General features: G+C 45.5%; 1 protein-coding gene across 16 annotated transcripts in view; it reads left to right on the top strand.

Moving 5' to 3' along the window:
* Positions 1–18,312, top strand: part of baz2ba (bromodomain adjacent to zinc finger domain, 2Ba) — a 563,986-nt gene that overhangs the window by 281,792 nt on the left and 263,882 nt on the right. For all 16 annotated transcript variants that reach the window (XM_038789612.1, XM_038789617.1, XM_038789613.1 and 13 more), the window contains 3 exons: positions 6,241–6,408; positions 9,035–9,213; positions 16,930–17,187. In XM_038789612.1, coding sequence (XP_038645540.1) covers positions 6,241–6,408; positions 9,035–9,213; positions 16,930–17,187 — 605 coding nt within the window. The remainder of the gene's footprint in view (positions 1–6,240; positions 6,409–9,034; positions 9,214–16,929; positions 17,188–18,312) is intronic.

Here is an 18,312-nt window from a genome sequence, read left to right as displayed (position 1 = left end):
AGCTGTTGTCATGTGTGACTTCAACTTCCCTAATATTGACTGGAACCTCCTTAGTGCAAATGGTTTGGATGGAGCAGATTTTGTCAGATGTGTACAGGAAGGATTCCTGACTTAGTATGTAGATAGGTCGACTAGGGGGGAGGCCATATTGGACTTGGTGCTCGGCAACGAGCCAGGGCAGGTGTCAGATGTCTCGGTGGGAGAGCATTTTGGTGACAGTGACCACAACTCCTTGACCTTTACCATAGTCATGGAGAGGGATAGGAACAGACAGTGTGGGAAGGTATTTAATTGGGGGAGGGGAAATTATACTGCTATTAGACAGGAGCTGAGGAGCATAAAGTGGGAACAATTGTTCTTGGGAAATGGACAACAGTAATGTGGCGGTTGTTTAAGGAGCACTTGCTGTGAGTGCTGGATAGCTTTGTCCCACTGAGATGAGGAAGGAATGGTGAGGTGAAGGAGCCTTGGATGACGAGAGAAGTGGAGCTTCTGGTCAAGACAAAGAAGGAAGCTTGCGTAAGGTTGAGGAAACTAGGATATGACTCTGCTCTAGAGGGTTACAAGGTAGCCAGGAAGGAACTCAAAAATGGACTGAGGAGAGCTAGAAGGGGGTGTGAAAAAGCCCTGGTGGGAAGGATAAGGGAAAACCCCAAGGTGTTCTACACTTATGTGAGAAATAAGAGGATGATCAGAGTGAGAGTAGGGCCGAATAGGGATAGTGGAGGGAATTTGTGCCTAGAGTCTGAGGAGATGGGGGAGCCCTAAATGAATAATTTGCTTCAGTATTCACTAGAGAGCAGGACCTTGTTGCTCATGAGAACAGTGTGAAGCAGCTTAATAGAATCAAACATGTTGATATTAAGGAGGATGTGCTGAAAATTTTGAAAAGCATCAGGATAGATAAGTCCCCTGGGCCTGACGGGATATACCCAAGGTTACTACGGGAAGCAAGGGAGGAGATTGCTGCGCCATTGGCGATGATCTTTGTGTCCTCGCCCTCCACTGGAGTAGCACTGAATGATTGGAGGGGGGCGAATGTTGTTCCCCTGTTCAAGAAAGGGAATCGGGAAATCCCTCGGAATTACAAACCCATCAGTCTTATGTCTGTGGTGAGCAAAATATTGGAAAGGATTCTGAGAGATAGGATTTATGATTATTTAGAAAAACATAGTTTGATTAAAGATAGTCAGCATGGCTTTGTGAGAGGCAGGTCATGCCCCACAAGCCTCATTGAATTATTTGAGGATGTGACAAGACACATTGATGAAGGTTGGGTAGTGGATGTGGTGTACGTGGATTTCAGTAAGGCATTTAAGAAAGTTCTCCATGGTAGGCTCATTCAGAAAGTTAGGGGGCATGGGATTCGGGGAAATTTGGCTGCCTGGATACAGAATTGACTGGCCGAAAGAGGACAGCGAGTGGTAGTGGATGGAAACTATTCTGCCTGGAGGTTGGTGACCAGTGGTGTCCCGCAAGGATCTGTTCTGGGACCTCTGCTCTTTGTGGTTTTAATAAATGACTTGGATGAGAAAGTGAAAGGGTGGGTTAGTAAGTTTGCCGATGACACGAAGATTGGGGGAGTTGTACATAGTGTTGAGGGTTGTTGCAGGTTACAACAGGACATTGACAGGATGCAGAACTGGGCTGAGAAGTGGCAGATGGAGTTCAACCTTGATATAGGTGAAGTGATTCATTTTGGAAGGTCGAATTTGAATGCTGAATACAGGGTTAAAGGCAGGATTCTTGGAAGTGTGGAGCAACAGAGGGATCTTGGGGTCCACGTACATAGATCCCTCAAAGTTGCCACCCAGGTTGATAGGGTTGTTAAGAAGGCGTATGGTGTGTTGGCTTTCATTAACAGGGGGATTGAGTTGAAGAGCCACGAGGTTTTGCTGTAGCTTTGTAAAACCCTAGTTAGACCACACTTGGAATATTGTGTCCACTTCTGGTCGCCCCATTATAGGAAGGATGTGGATGCTTTTGAGACGGTACGGAGGAGATTTAACAGGATGCTGCCTGGACTGGATGGCATGTCTTATGAAGAAAGGTTGAGGGAGCTAGGGCTTTTCTCACAAACGAAGAAGGCAGAGAGGTGACTTGATGGATGTGTACAAGGTGATGAGAGGCATGGATAGAGTAGATAGCCAGACAGTTTTCCCCAGGGTGGAAATGGCTGTCACGAGGGGACATCATTTTAAGGTGATTGGAGGAAGGTATTGGGGAGATGTCACAGGTAGGTTCTTTACACAGAGTGGTGGGTGTGTGGAATAAACTGCCAGCAGAGGGGGTGGAGTCAGAGTCATTAGGGACATTTAAGTGACTCTTAGACAGGCACATGGACAACAGTAAATTGAAGGGGTGTAGGTTAGGTTAATCTTAGATTTGTATAAATGGTCGGCACAACATCGTGGGCTGAAGGGCCTGTACCGTGCTGTTATGTTCTATGTTATATTACGTAAGAAGTCTTACAACACCAGGTTAAAGTCCAACAGGTTTGTTTCAAACACGAGCTTTCGGAGCACGGCTCCTTCTTCACCTGAAGAAGGAGCCGTGCTCCGAAAGCTCGTGTTTGAAACAAACCTGTTGGACTTTAACCTGGTGTTGTAAGACTTCTTAATGTTATATTACAACAGTGATACTTAATATTGTCCATTTTATCTTGAACTGTGTGAGTAACGTACATATTTATCAAAGAATTCTTCAGAAACATGTGAAATTGGGCTGCAATTAAAATATTTTAAAATTGCTCAGTATTAAGATTGGTTTAGTTGGTGATGAGCAACTTAGCAATACAATCTGATAAAACTAAGTAAAATGTCTGATTGAAATTTATTTAGCTTTTCAGAGTACTAGTTTGATTATTGTTCTGTGCTATGGTGTTAAATAGTGATGCAATGTCTATTATAGTTGCATGTCAGTATAGCAGCTTGGTAGCACAAGTGGATAGCACTGTGGCTTCACAGTGCCCAGGGTCCCAGGTTCGATTCCCCGCTGGGTCACTGCTTGTGCGGAGACTGCACGTTCTCCCCGTGTCTGCGTGGGTTTCCTCCAGGTGCTCCGGTTTCCTCCCACAGTCCAAAGACGTGCAGGTTAGGTGGATTGGCCATGATAAATTGTCCTTAGTGACAAAAAAAGTTAGGAGGGTTATTGGGTTACGGGAATAGGGTGGAAGTGAGGGCTGAAGTGGATCGGTGCAGACTCGATGGGCTGAATGGCCTTCTTCTGCACTGTATGTTCTATGAAACATTTTGTGCATAGTATGTTGATAATGAAGCGTCTTTGCTACAATTAATAAATATGGGTTCGGAGGTTGGATTTTTTGAATTGCTTTTATAGTTGCAATCTGCTTTACTTGTGTCCAGCTAGTTTCAGGAAACCTTAATATGGTGACTGTGGTCTTAACCATGCCTCTCGACACATGCACACGGACCTATACTAAAAACATTATATTAAGCTTTGCTTATTAAAAAGCATGTCTAGGGCTGCAAGGTGGCGCAATGGTTAGCACTGCTGCCTACGGCACTGAGGACCGGGTTCAACCCCGGTCCTGGTCACAGTCTGGTGTGGAGTTTGCACATTCTCCATGTGTCTGCGCGGGTTTCACCCCCACAACCGAAAGATGTGCAGGTTTGGTGGATTGGCCACGTTAAACTGTCCCTTAGTTGGAAAAATAAAGAAGAATAATATAATCAGGTACTCTAAATTTATTTTTAAAAAACAAACAAAAGAAGAAAAAAAAGCACGTCTACAATAGCTTACTGAGGACAAGGATGTGATGGTATTTTGGTATTTAACTAGAAATGAGTACCACTTACTTAATTCCTGAATCAACTTGCCACCAGTGGTTTGAGGACCTTGGGTTGCTTGGTACAGAATATATAGTTTGACACCTAGTCGCCACATTCCGGCGCCTGTCCGGGGAGGCTGGTACGGGAGTCCACTGCTAAAGATTAATATTGTGCCAAGCAATAGGTGTCAAACTATATATTCTGTACCAAGCAACCCAAGGTCCTCAAACCACTGGTGGCAAGTTGATTCAGGAATTAAGTAGGTGGTACTCATTCCTAGTTAAATACCAAAATACCATCACATCCTTGTCCTTAGTAAGCTATTGTAGACGTGCTTTTTTTTCTTCTTTTGTTTGTTTTTTTAAAATAAATTTAGAGTACCTGATTATATTATTCTTATTTATTTTTCCAACTAAGGGACAGTTTAACGTGGCTTCATTGAAGCCTACTCGTGACAATAAGCGATTTTCATTTTTTCATTTTCATTTCATCTTGAGTCAGCTCATCTCTATTTCTTACTTGAGTAGTGGGGCGACGCAGGTTTTAAAAAAAATTCCTTGCTATGTTACCCAGATTTTGCAGCAGTCACCAACATTGCAAGGCTCTAGTCTTGATACATTTAAAAAAAGAAAAACATTTAGAGTACCCAATTATATATATTTTCCAATTAAGGGGCAATTTAGAGTGGCCAATCTACCTATCCTGCGCATCTTTGGGTTGTGGGGGTGAAACCCACGCAGACACGGGGAGAATGCAAATTCCACACGGACAATGACCCAGGGCCGGGATTCGAACCCGGGTCCTCAGCGCCGTAGGCAGCAATGCCAACCACAGCGCCACCGTGCTGCCCTGTCTTGATACATTTTTGGGCTTGAACAGGAAATTTCTACATGCCATCTTTCACTTCTGTCATAGCAGGGATCATTCTCCAGTTTTAAGCACTTTAACATATTATTCAAATTACTTGCTGGTTTGAGTGCAAGTCTTTCAGCATTGATTACCCCATCACAATAAAATACAGACACAATTGTTTGCCTGAGATGGAGTGTCAGATATGACTCTGATTTTAATTTATTGGGAGACAAGAACTATATCTCATTGAAGAGTGATTATTTTTTAAATTGATGGGTCCAGGTACATTGTTTTAGCTCAATGAGAGTTTATATTGATAGTGCCTCTGAAGGAATTTAAGAATAAACCCTGTTCAGGTTTGTGGAGGTCAACAGATCTTTCAGTCCGTTTGATGTCAGTTATTTGAACTTGTATGTTTTTGTGAAAATGTGTTTCTTTTCAGTCCTTATTTCTGCACACGGGGTTAGTGATTCCATATTTTGGTGATGAACCCACTTTTTTTATTGTTTAGTGCAATATTAGCAAATATTTTAGTCGATGATTTTCGTTTTTTTGCTTGCTTCAGTAGATCACAGTAGTGAAGCCGCAGCTATCAACTCAACTTTCTTACATTGAAAGGGGCAACACTCTTTTGATGTGCACAGAACTTATGTTAGGAAGGAGAAAATATTTGTGTGAAGGACAATTCTGAGTAATCAAAGCCTAGAAATTGGGTAAGGGCGGCATGGTAGCTCTGTTGCTTTACAGCGCCAGGGTCTCAGGTTCAATTCCTGCTTGGGTCACTGTCTGTGCGGAGTCTGCACGTGCTCCCCGTGTCTCCGTGGGTTTTCTCCGGGTGCTCCAGTTACCTCCTACAAATCCCGGAAGACGTGCTTGTTAGGTGAAGTCGACGTTCTGAATTCTCCCTCTGTATACCCAAACAGCGCCGGAGTGTGGCGACGAGGGACTTTTCACAATAATTTAATTGCAGTGTTAATATAAGCCTATTTGTGACAATAGTAAAGATTATTATTAAATGTATCTCCTTTGTGAGCAGGACTCATCTGGAAGAATGAAAACCTGTTAATTATGTGCAAAGTTTCACCTTTTGGGCAAACATGAAAGATTGCATTCAACATTATCTAAGGTCTTCCATTGTACTTGAAAGTGGTATATAACTGCACCTAGTCTGGTGCATTCTCTACAACAAAAGTGAAATTCAGTGAACTGAAATATTCACTCTGTTTCTCCCTCCATAGGTGCTGCCTGTTCAGCTGCATATTTCCCAGGTTATCTTGTTTTCATTTGCATTTTCTCTTTGATCTGGTTATCATTTGAACTCTTTGAATTTGTTATTGTTCTGGAATGTGAAAGGGAAGGGAGAAAAGAAATGTACCTGTTGAAGGAAAGCTAATTATCTGCCCTGCGCTTAACCAAACATGTTATGTGGGTGGTGATAGTGAAAGTGATTAGAAACGTTGCATGGGAACTTTGCTCAAGAATGGCAGATGTGGATTATGTAACTGCTGATATTTGAGAAGTTGTCCTTAAATTCAATGTTACACAGTTGTCTAAAATCTGAACCCTACTACAAACATGTTGTTTTGCTTTTGTAAAGGTACTGAATGGTGGCGAGCTACAGAGATGCAGACTCGTGCAGGGACAACCTTTTTCCCATCAGGCATGCTACGAATTCCACCAGTGTTTGCTGCTTCAACTCCAAATCATGATTCCAATCCATTCCATTCCCGAAACGCAAACAAATTTGGTCGAGGGATGCAAAAAGGTGAGTGTTAGCAAACCATATATACTTGTGAACAGTCTGAAGAATTTTTCAAATCCCAAATGGTTAGAAGTTCTTTAAAGTATGTGGTTTGGATTTCTCACTTCTGACTTGTGCCTTCTGAGCTCTTGAATCTGTGGCTGCAGCATTATGTCTTGGTGTAACCCATTGCCAACTGATGATAAGCTGAAGTATAGCAGTGACGGCCCTTGACATCAAAGCACCAGTTGACCAAGTGTGGCATTGAGAAGTAATAGTACAATTGGTTGTTCTGACTTGTGAGAAACAATCTCCAGTGGCTAGAGTTACCTGTTATCTCAGTTCCAGGACATAGCTGCATCTGAGATACAATCAGTTTCAGTTGCTTCATCAATTACCTTTCCTCCATTTAAGAACAGAAGTTGGGATGTCTGTTGATGATTGCACAATGGTCGACTCCATCTGTAATTCCTCAAGTAATGCAGCAAGAACTTGAAAACACCCAGGCTTGAGTTAATGTGTGGCGAGTAATATGCATGCCACACTAGTGCCAGACAATGGAGATCATCAACAGAAGAGAGCCCAACTAGCTTCCCTTTATATTCAGGAAGTCACCATTGACCAGGAACTCAACCGCATCAGCCGCATGAATTCTGTGATTACTCGACAAGTCAGAGGCTAAGTATTTTCACTGCAAAGTCTCTTAACAGCTGCAAGGCACAAGTCAGCAGTGGGATGGAATGCTCTCCTCTTTCCTGGTTGGATGCAGCTATGCAATATTCACAAACCACAACACCATCCAGGAAACAGCAATGAGCACCCCATCCTCTCGCCTAAACATCATTCCCACCACCACGACATACAGTGACTGCAGCGTATACTATCTACAAGATGCATTGAAGCCACTTGACAAAGTTTTCTCAGAAGGATATCCAAAACCTGTGACTTGCAACACTTAAAAGGACAAATGGAACGGCAGCACAATCATGTTTCCCTTCAAATATGCATTTCCTGGTGCGGTAAGATTCTAATGAGGCTGCCCATGCTGATATTGTTCCTTCACTTTTTAACCCCAAATAGCCTATGAAAACTGGACCACCATATCTATTGTTGAAAGGTTTGGTAGCCATTTTGTCCCCTGGTGTGCGCTCCGTGCAAGGTCCCATGCTACTGCTGTGTTCCAGAAGTGGGGCTGTAGTGCAGAATAGTGTACCAAGTTCAATCCTAGTATTACGAATCCAGTTGCTGTTAGAAGTGCACGGGAAGACCCCAGAATGAAAGCCTGGTTTACACCTTTACTTCCTCCTTAATTTAACAATTAGGATTAACATGGATTACAAAGTACATCTTAATCCACAATGGTCTCATTCACACAAACCCCCTTTTAAGCACACAAAATGACTGTGGGCAAATAAATTCTCCACTCTGACCCACTTGTGGATGCCTCCTCAGATTCTCTCCCCCCCACTTAAAATCTTCTCTCATAACTATGCATTCCCTTAGTGGTTTGCATTCTGAACTCCAGACCAGGTTTTGCAATTGACACTTTTGAACAAAGCTTCAGCTCCACTCTTAACAGTGAATCCAGTCGAGGTTTTAAACCCAATCCCATTTCAGATTTGTTTGCCTTGAAAACTGCTCACAATTGCTTGAACTCTCGATTCCCAGACTATATGAAAATGGCATCAGACATTTGATTTACCTTTGAAGGCTGCTGTCCCACTTTAAATATGGTTATTGCAATTGTCTCTTTAACTCGTAATGCTTTTTTACTGTTCCTTGAATTCTTCTGAACAATCCTTGTTCATACCTTGCTCTCTGTTCACTTAACTCCAGTCGTCTTCAACATTCTTCCTGTCTCAATGCCCTGGTTATCTAGACTGTAACTTATTTTTGGAAGCCTGCCTCTTTGTAGCTCCCATCCTGTCCAGTCTTCTGGCAGAATTGAGGGGCATTCACTCCCTGACGTCCTGTCTCCAACTGCAATCATATTAGTCAACATAAAACTTAAAGGTTTCTCTACCTTACAAGGCCCCAGTTGCTAAGCAACCACTGGTGGTTTATTTACTCCGTAGCCATCTCTAAGCACAATAGAGACAAAGTTGGAACTGAATCAATCCCCCACACATACAAACACCTTTGTTCAGCATGAATCTAACTTCTAGAAACATTAAATTAAACTCACTTAAGACTATATCTTATTTCTAATGTTTGCCAATATAAATATAAATCCCTTAAAACTGCCTTTGTTTTCCTAACATCTACTGCTAATGTTATTAATATAAGATGCATTTTTCCTGAGCTGTGCTACTGTGAACTGCATTCCACCATTACTTGTGAATAAGTGAGCAATTTTTGCAAACTTTCCCTCTGCCACATGCATGCACTCACATCTGAAAATGAATTAATGGCTTTTAATTCCTGGAGACATTTTAATTTTGTTCTTGAAATTATCCAAATTATTAAAAAGTTTATATAACGGAGCGACAAAATGCCTCTGATTAGCATTTCATGCAAAACCTTTGTTTGTTTCTCCACAAGTACTGCAACCAATTGTCCATTGTTTGGACACCCTTGCTTCATTTTCACAAATGATTGTTTGATAAATAGTACCAGAGTACCGTTTCACAGTATGTAGTTTCTTTTGAAGGTATGAACGGGTCACTGAATGGTAACAGCATCACAACAGTGTCAGGGGTCAGCACATCAGGACTTGCTACCATTGGAATGATTTCGTCAGGACAAACTAAGATGACAATTTCTGGAAAGGGACGCAAGTGCATTCTTGAACAAAAGCATCCAGAAACGGCAGACAAACTAAAAGAAAAAGTTAGTAGTGTTTTATTCTATATTCTAAAAAATTCTGTTTAAACTGATTTTTATTTCGTTAAAGCAAAAGCTCATACTATGGCTAAGCTGGTAACTTTTGGTTTAACAATTCACTTCTGTGGCAGCTGTAAGTTTGGCACTGAGGGTACTGTTTTGCTACCACAATGTTATCGGCTCTGGGTGCCATTTTGGTGTGGGAATTGGTGCAGGCATTTGGAGCGGGATTCTCCCGAATTCCGCAATGGTCCAACGCTGGAGTAAAAAGCGGCGCGAACCACTCCGGTGTCAGGCCGACCGGACGTTGCGGAATCCTCCGCACTTCTAGGGGCTAGGCCGACGGCGGAGGGGTTGGTACTGTGCCAACCGGCACCGAAGGGCTGACGTCCCATGCATGCGCAGACCGGCTGGCGTGTTCTGGCGCATGCACAGGGGTGTGTCTTCCCCGGGGCCGGATCCCCCCCCACCCCCCGAGGACCGTACCAGCCAGGTCCCCCCATGTGGGACCATGTCCAGTTCACGCCAGTGGGACTGGCCAGTAAACGACGGCCACTTAGCCCATTGGGGCCTGGAAAATTGCCGGGGAGGGGGGGCGCAGCCAATGACCCCGACAGGTGCGGCGTAATCCCCGTCCCCGCCCGAAAACCGGTGCCGGAGAATACAGCAGCCGGTGTCAGAACGGTGGAGCTGGATTCATGCAGCCCCACGGGGATTCTCCGACCCCACGTCGGGTCGGAGAATCCTGCCCCTGGAATGTGCACATGAAGTATGTGGTGTAGTCAGTTCATCAGTCAGTGTATAATGGTGTTTGGAGGTAAACAGTATCATTTTTGACCTTGGTGCTTCAGCTAACTCCCTCTTAAAAAGCATGCAGAGCTGAACATGAATTTAGCAGCATGAAGAGCCCACTCGTGCTATTTAGTGGTTAGAAGTGCTGAGAGTTTTCCGGTCCTGTTTAAAGTTGGTCAACAAAAAGTGGTGCTGCTCTTGAAGTTCTTCGTTCTGAGTTCAAGTTTTCTGATCAGCTACTTTCTCCTAGTTGTGGATGCTGTAGTTACCATAGCCCTTGGCTGTAGCCTGAAAGAGGGATTGAGCAGAGGTAGCACAAAAGAGAACAATCTACACTTTTGGAGGAAGGGAAGGGCTTTCATCAGAAGGCTTGATAACTCAGGATCTTCAGGGAGAATTTCTCCAGCCTCACATTTGCTAAGAATGATACCTATGTTGTTTCAGTTTTATGAAGGAGGTGCTCACTGAAAAATTCTACCTCACAAGGCAGTACTGTAGCCTCAAAGCAGGTCAACGGTGGTACTATAAGTACCTAAGAGTTTCTTCACATTGAGATTTTCCGAAGCTGGTAATGGCAAATGATCTAACTTCTCCCAGCTTTCTGTCTGCTGCTACATATGACTGAAGTCCTTTATGCTAGAGCCATGGGAGAGCATTGTGCACTCTTTGACTGGAGTGATGCAGCCTGAGTGTGCATAAGCCTTTGCCAGGATATTGAGAATCCCCCATATTGCTGGGTGCCTTTGACTGTGTGCACAAGTTTTTCAGGGTATTGCACCTAAATGAAGAGGGAGACTGCAAAGGCCCCATTTTCTGAGCATTCAATTGGTGTGCGACCATGCTCAGCACAATATGCAAGTTCATGCCTGGTATCATTAGAACATAAGAAATTGGAGCAGGAATAGACCATTTGGCACTTCGAGTCAGCACTGCCGTTCAACAAGATCATTGCAGATCGACTTTCTGTTGCGGTGATGCGGAGCTAAGCCGCACGTGCGGTAGCTCCCGCTGTTTTCGGTCTTTTGGGCTCTTTTAAGGGCCCGTAGCGGTACGGGTTGGACTTTTCCCCGTGTGGGAACACTTCCTCTATGATTCTCCGCCGGTGCATGGCCTGGACCAGGAGCGGAGCGGTCAAAAAATCGGCTTTGGAGCAGAGAAAGGTGCGAGGCAGGAAAGGCAAGATGGCGGCGGGCGGGGAATCAGCAGCGTGGCAGCAGTGGGTGCGGGAGCAGCAGGAGCCATGCTTCTGGAGACGCATCTGAAGGTGACGGATCAGGTTAGATTGAGGAAGGGATGGGTAGGCCAAGTGTTTCATTCGGGGCTGGATGCAAAAAATCGGGGGGGTGCCGATCCTGGTGGGGAAGAGGGTGTCGTTTGAGGCATCGAATGTGGTGGCAGACAGCGGCGGGAGGTATGTGATGGTAAGCAGTAAGCTGCAGGGGGAGCGGGTGGTGCTGGTCAATGTATACGCCCCGAATTGGGACGATGCGGGTTTCATGCGGCGCATGTTGGGCCGGATTCCAGATTAGGAGGCGGGGGGCCTGACAATGGGGGGGGTTTCAATACAGTCCTGGATCCGCCACTGGATTGATCCAGATCCAGGACGGGTAGGAGGCCAGCGGTGGCCAAGGTGTTGAGGGGGTTTATGGACCAGATGGGAGGGGTGGATCCATGGAGGTTTGCGAGCCCGAGGGCCAGGGAATTTTCATACTTCTCCCATGTGCATAAGGCCAATTCCCGGATTGATTTTTTCATTGAGTAGGGCGCTGATTGTGAGGGTGGAGGATGCTGAGTATTCGGCGATAGCCATTTCTGACCATGCCCCGCACTGGGTGGACCTCGAGCTGGGGGAGGAGAGAGACCAGCGCCCGCTTTGGCGCTTGGAGGTGGGGCTGTTGGCGGACGAGGAGGTGGGCGGGCGGGTTCGAGGATGTATTGAGAGGTACCTGGAGGCCAATGACAATGAGGAGGTCCGAGTGGGGACGGTCTGGGAGGCGCTGCAGGCGGTGGTTAGGGGGGAGTTGATCTCCATTCGAGCCCACAGGGAGAGGAGAGAGCAGAGAGAGAGGGAGAGACTGGTGGGGGAGATGGTGAGGGTGGACAGGAGATACGCGGAGGCTCCGGAGGAGGGATTGCTGAGGGAGCGGCGTAGTCTCCAGGCTGAGTTCGACTTGCTGACCACCAGAAAGGCGGAAGCTCAGTGGAGGAAGGCACAGGGAGCGGTGTATGAGTATGGAGAGAAGGCGAGCAGGATGCTGGCACACCAGCTCCGTAAGCGGGATGCGGCCAGGGAGATTGGTGGAGTTAAGGATAGGGGAGGAAGTGTGGTGCGCAGGGGGGTAGACATTAATGGGGTCTTCAGGGACTTTTATGAGGAACTGTATCAGTCCGAACCCCCAGCGGAGGAGGGGGGGATGGGGCGCTTTTTGGACCGGCTGAGATTCCAGAGGGTGGAGGAGGGACAGGTGGAGGGACTGGGGGTGCCGGTTGAGCTGGAGGAGCTGGTCAAAGGGATAGGGAGCATGCAGTTGGGGAAGGCGCCGGGGCCGGATGGGTTCCCGGTCGAATTCTATAAGATGTATGCAGACCTGTTGGGTCCCCTGTTGGTTAGGACCTTCAACGAGGCAAGGGAAGGGGGCGCTCTGCCTCCGACGATGTCTCGGGCGCTGATTTCCTTGATCCTTAAGCGGGACAAGGATCCCCTGCAGTGTGGGTCACACAGGCCGATCTCACTCTTAAATGTAGACGCCAAGCTGTTGGTGAAGATTTTAGCCACGAGGATAGAGGACTGTGTGCCGCAGGTTATCCACGAGGATCAAACGGGGTTCGTGAAGGGGAGGCAGCTGAACACCAACATACGGAGGCTCTTGAATGTTATAATGATGCCGGCTGTAGAAGGGGAGGCGGAAATAGTGGTGGCGTTGGACGTGGAGAAGGCCTTTGATAGGGTTGAGTGGGGGTACCTGTGGGAGGTGCTGGAAAGGTTCGGGTTTGGGGAGGGATTTGTCAGGTGGATGGGGCTGTTATATGAGGCCCTGATGGCGAGCGTGGCCACGAATAGGAGGCAGTCGGAGTATTTTTGGTTATACCGAGGGACGAGGCAGGGGTGTCCCTTGTCCCCCCTGCTTTTTGCGCTGGCAGTTGAAACCTTGGCCATTGCGCTGAGGGAGTCGAGGAACTGGAGGGGGCTGTTGCGGTGTGGGTAGGAGAATTGCATTCGAAGATGTGTTCACTGATTTTGACCAATTGTTGAGGTCATTAACCTTCTTCCTGTACTGCATTTAGGTCCTCGATGTTCGACTGCTTGCATTGACAGTGATGGCTACCTGCTCTCATTACCTTCTTGATGTCTGCCTGGAGGTCATCCTGACTCCTTTTGCTGGGCCCTCTGTCATCCAGTCATCTTTCTGCACCAAGGCCTCCAGTGCTGTGTCAGACCTTAGAGGACTCTTTCCCTGTTTTGCCACTTTTACTCTTTCAGGTCAGAGTGTCTTTCCAAACCACTTCCAGAACCTGCTCTAGCCAAATGCATCTCCCCTTAGAGGTGCGGGTTAGTTTTAGGCAATGCTATTCTTGCACAAGTCTGGCACTGTGTAAACTGCATGCTGTTCACGTTTAAATTAGCAGGCAGCTTGGACAGCACGGTAGCATAGCGGTTCGCACTATGGCTTCACAGCGCCAGGATCCCAGGTTCGATTCCCGGCTTGGGTCACTGCCTGTGGGGAATCTGCACATTCTCCCCGTGTCTGTGTGGATTTCCTCCAGATGCTCCGGTTTCCTCTCTGAAGTCCTGAAAGGCGTGCTACAGTATTAGGTAATTTGGACATTCTGAATTCTCCCTCTGCGTACCTGAACAGGTGCCAGAATGTGGCAACTAGTGGCTTTTCACAGTAACTTCATTGCTGTGTTAATGTAAGCCTACTTGTGACAATAAAGATTATTATTATTAAAAGTTTGCATAGTGCCTGCGTTACAATGAACTCCCGGGAACCATGATGCTCCGTTTTTGGACTTTTCCAGTGTTTGCCAGTCTTTTGAAATCTGCACCATCTGCATATTTTTTATAGATAAAAGTAAATTACTGTGGATGCTGAACCTGAAACAAAAGCAGAAAATACTAGACAATCACAGCAGGTCTGACGGCATCTAGAACATAGAACATAGAACAGTACAGCACAGAACAGGCCCTTCGGCCCTCAATGTTGTGCCGAGCCACGATCACCCTACTCAAACCCACATATCCACCCTATACCCGTAACCCAACAACCCCCCCCTTAACCTTACTTTTATTAGGACACTACGGGCAATTTAGCATGGCCAATCCACCTAACCCGCACATCTTTGGACTGTGGGAGGAAACCGGAGCACCCGGAGGAAACCCACGCACACAGGGGGAGGACGTGCAGACTCCACACAGACAGTGACCCAGCCGGGAATCGAACCTGAGACCCTGGAGCTGTGAAGCATTTATGCTAACCACCATGCTACCCTGCTGCCCCATCTGTGGAGAGAAAAGTGAGCTAACGTTTCGAGCCTGGATGACCCTTTGTCAAAGCTTGATTTTCTTTCCAGTTTTATAATTTTCAGATAGTTCAGATAGAACTTTGACAAAAAAAACTCATTGGTGACATCCCAGAGATAAAAACACTATTAGACAGTTGAAATCATTGTTTAACTTTGAAACTGTTGCCTTTTTTACCTGCTATAAATATGGCAATCAATAAGGTTGCCGTTCTTTCTTTGGATATCAATATTGTATTGCTCAGAGTTGCCAGGTATCAAATGATGCCACCACAAGGTTCAACCGGGTATCGATCAAAGAGCCAAACACCAGTTAGTTAGTTTAAGATCAAGGGTACTTTATTTACACACACAATTAATCAAGCAATATAGACACTACAAGTTAAATTACACCTATCAACTATGACAACCTGTACTTAACTTCAGGCACCCGGCTTAGGTCAGAGGAACAGTGGCCGTTGTTCGAATCTGGGTCTATCGGGTCTGTAGAAGTAACTGCTGCTCAGCTGGGCTCATCTGTCTGGTAGCGGGCGTTGAACTTGAACTTGCTTCTGGTGGTGCTGCAATTGGAAGTGAGACATTGCCGGAGCGCCAGGTCCAAGAGAGAGTGAACACATGGTCTCTCTCTTTATCCTTGGGGAGTTACGCGCTCTTTTGGGCGGTCCTTCGGTTTGTACCCCATTAATTGGGTAATTCTCGATCACTGGATTTGATTTGAGCCAACAAAGGGGCGGGTGCCTCGATGTCCGGGTGTGTCCTAAGCGGTCATTGACCCTGTTGTTGATGCTTCCTGAGTACAGGGAGTGGTGCCGAAATGTCTGGGATTGTATTGGTTGCTCAAGTACAGGGCCGGCTCAAGGCACCGGCAACTCGGGCAGTCGCCCGGGGCGCCATGTGCTAGGGGGCGCCAGAGACTCGGGTCCCGCGCATGCGCAGTTGGGCAGGTGCCAACCAGCGCATGCGCGGTGGCCGCCCTCCCCCAGGGCGGCCCCCCCCTCCCTCGGTCCGCCCCCCCCCCCCCGGCTCGGTCCGCTCCCCCCGCCCCCCCTCCTCGGTCCGCACCCCCCCGGTCCCCCCCTCGGGTCCGCCCCCCCCCCCCACCCCTCGGGTCCGCCCCCCCCCCCCCCCCCCCCCTCGGCCTCGGCCCCGTCCCCCCCAAGGGCACCGAAGTTCAGCTTGCCCGGGGCGCCAGCAACCCTAGGGCCGGCGCTGCTCAAGTATCAGTCTTTTGTCTTACGGAGATGGGCCATCAAAATACTAATCGGTTGGGGTTTCGATGCTGTCTGGATTCTTCGCTCACAAATATACATTCAGGCTCTGAGCCTGCCTGAACCTTACATTGGCCATTTTTCCCGTTATGCTTTACGACCGTCCATGTTTCTTATTGTAAGTGGCCAACCCAGATGGCTACAAAACCAACAGTGACAACTATGAGTGACGGTTTTTGTTTTCCGTTGTAATGATTTCTGGCTCTTGTTCAATGGAAAAATGGAGCGATATTTAATAAGAAACTCACTGAATATTAAACATGTTTCATTTTAGTTATATTGGCCAGTAAGTGACATTATGGATTGGATTAGATTTGTTTATTGTCACGTGTACAGCAGTTCAGTGAAAAGTATTGTTTTGCATGCAGCTCAGACAGATCATTCCGTACATGAAAAGAAAATACATTATAGGGCAAACATAAAATGCACAATGTAAATACATAGACACAGGTATCGGTTGAAACATACAGGAGTGTAGTACTGCTCGGTAGTAAAGATGTGTAAAGCGATCAGATCGGTCCATAAGAGGGTCTTTTAGGAGACTGGTAACAGCGAGGGAGATTTCGGTTTTTAATCTGTTAGTGCGTGTTCTCAGAATTTTGTATCTCCTGCCTGATGAAAGTAGTTGGAAGAGTGAATAACCTGCGTGGGGAGGGCTCTTTGATTACTTTATTATTGTCAAAAGTAGGCTTACATTAACATGGCAATAAACTTGCTAAGATGTTGATGTTAATTGTTGAGAATGGGTCAGTCTGCATTTCCTGGTTGCTGCCCCTCATCTTCATGAGCTTTAGAAATCTCGAGCTATTTTTTTGCCACAGAAATCTCGCGAGTTATTTTCTGTCACAAAGTGGAATAGTTTTGCATCCTTAGTAACTGCTACAATATATGTGTTCGTATGGAACTGATACTCCCCTGGCAGGAGTGATCATTTGAAAAATACCTCTGATAAATCAAAAATAATGATGCTCGAATTCTGGAGCAGATTGTGTCCACCATACACGTTCAGCTGCATATGTGCCATTGTATGTGACTGGCGGAAAGAGAAAAAGCAGGGGGTAATTTTATACTTTAAACAAACATCAAGTACTTGGATTTCTGAAACCTTGTACAATTTGTCTAATTGCAAACTTTTTAACAGAAACCCAGAAAGAAAACAATTGAAAGCTCCAGTAATAGTGAAAGTGAATCAGGCACGTCATCAGACTCTTCCAGCGAGGGTTTGAGCAGCAGTGATTCTGACGACTTTGATGATGATGACGATGATGATGATGATGACGATGACGACGACGATGACGACGATGAGGATGATGATGATGATCATAGTATTGGTGAAGAAGATAGTGAGGAGGGTGATTCAGATTCTGAAACTGAAGCTCCACATGCAAAGAAGACAAAGGTAAAATTAAAGACTCAATAAATTGTTGTTTCCTTAAATAGATGCATGATATTTTATTTTAATATTTATTATTTAGTTAACATTGTACTTGGCTATGTTATTGGCATTTTTGCTTATATGTTCTGTAAAATTCATTTTGCCTTTCACCAGCTTGGGTTTACATGTGCATTGACTTCTGTCTCTTCCACCCCTCCCCTCCGACAGTTGCAATCAGTGCATTTCATTAATTATTTGTTTAAGCTTGCTAATGTTCTCTTTGATATATTATGCCCAATTGATTTTAACAATTTTTAAAGAAAATTATTTTGTTTTGTTGGGTTCAGTTTTAAACAAAAATGGATCCACATAACAACCTGTTTAAAGTTTGTAAAGATCATTTGAAGTATCTGTATATCATTTGACAGGTAAATCATGAATTGGATAAAGGACTTACTTCTAGGTATTAGTCAAACAATTTGTTTATACATTGTAGCAAGGGTTGGTAATTGGTAGTTAAAAGCTTGATGTTGCAATTTAATACAGCTTTTGAAAGTCAAGAGTAACAGACGCAAGTATGGACACACACATTTCTGATGTTCAATTCATGTAGCATAAATATGATCTACCTGACACTTGGGCAGCAGTGGTTAGTATAGCTGCCTCATGGTCCCAGTTTTGATCCCGGCTCTGGGTCACAGTCCGTGTGGCGTTTGCACATTCTCCCTCAGTTTGCATGGGTTTCAACCCCACAACCCAAAGATGTGCAGGGCAGGTGGATTGGCCATACTAAATTGCCCCTTAATTGGAAAAGGTGAATTGAGTACTAAAATTTAAAAATTTTTTTTTAAAAAAAATGATCCACCTGGCACTTTGTACCTATTGTCATTTCTGCCTGAAGGCTTCTGAAATGCATATTAATCTATGCACACACCAGTCTTAATGTAAAATCCTGGCCTGTCAAATAAAGACAAAAATACTTTGTTTACCTGGATTATCAAAACTTGTGATTCAAAGGTAGATTGACATCAATGTATTATATAATAGCACAGGGTAAATGTTTGACCCTTGTGCCCAAGTATATATGGATTTAGCATTTTGTTTTCCTTCTGATGAGACGCAGCTACTCAAAAGGATTCCGACTACTAT

This window comes from Scyliorhinus canicula, chromosome 2 (genome assembly GCF_902713615.1).
Source record: "Scyliorhinus canicula chromosome 2, sScyCan1.1, whole genome shotgun sequence".
NCBI lineage: Eukaryota > Metazoa > Chordata > Chondrichthyes > Carcharhiniformes > Scyliorhinidae > Scyliorhinus > Scyliorhinus canicula.
The sequence above is the reverse complement of the archived record's forward strand: the minus strand, read 5'-3'. Positions and strand labels throughout refer to the sequence as shown.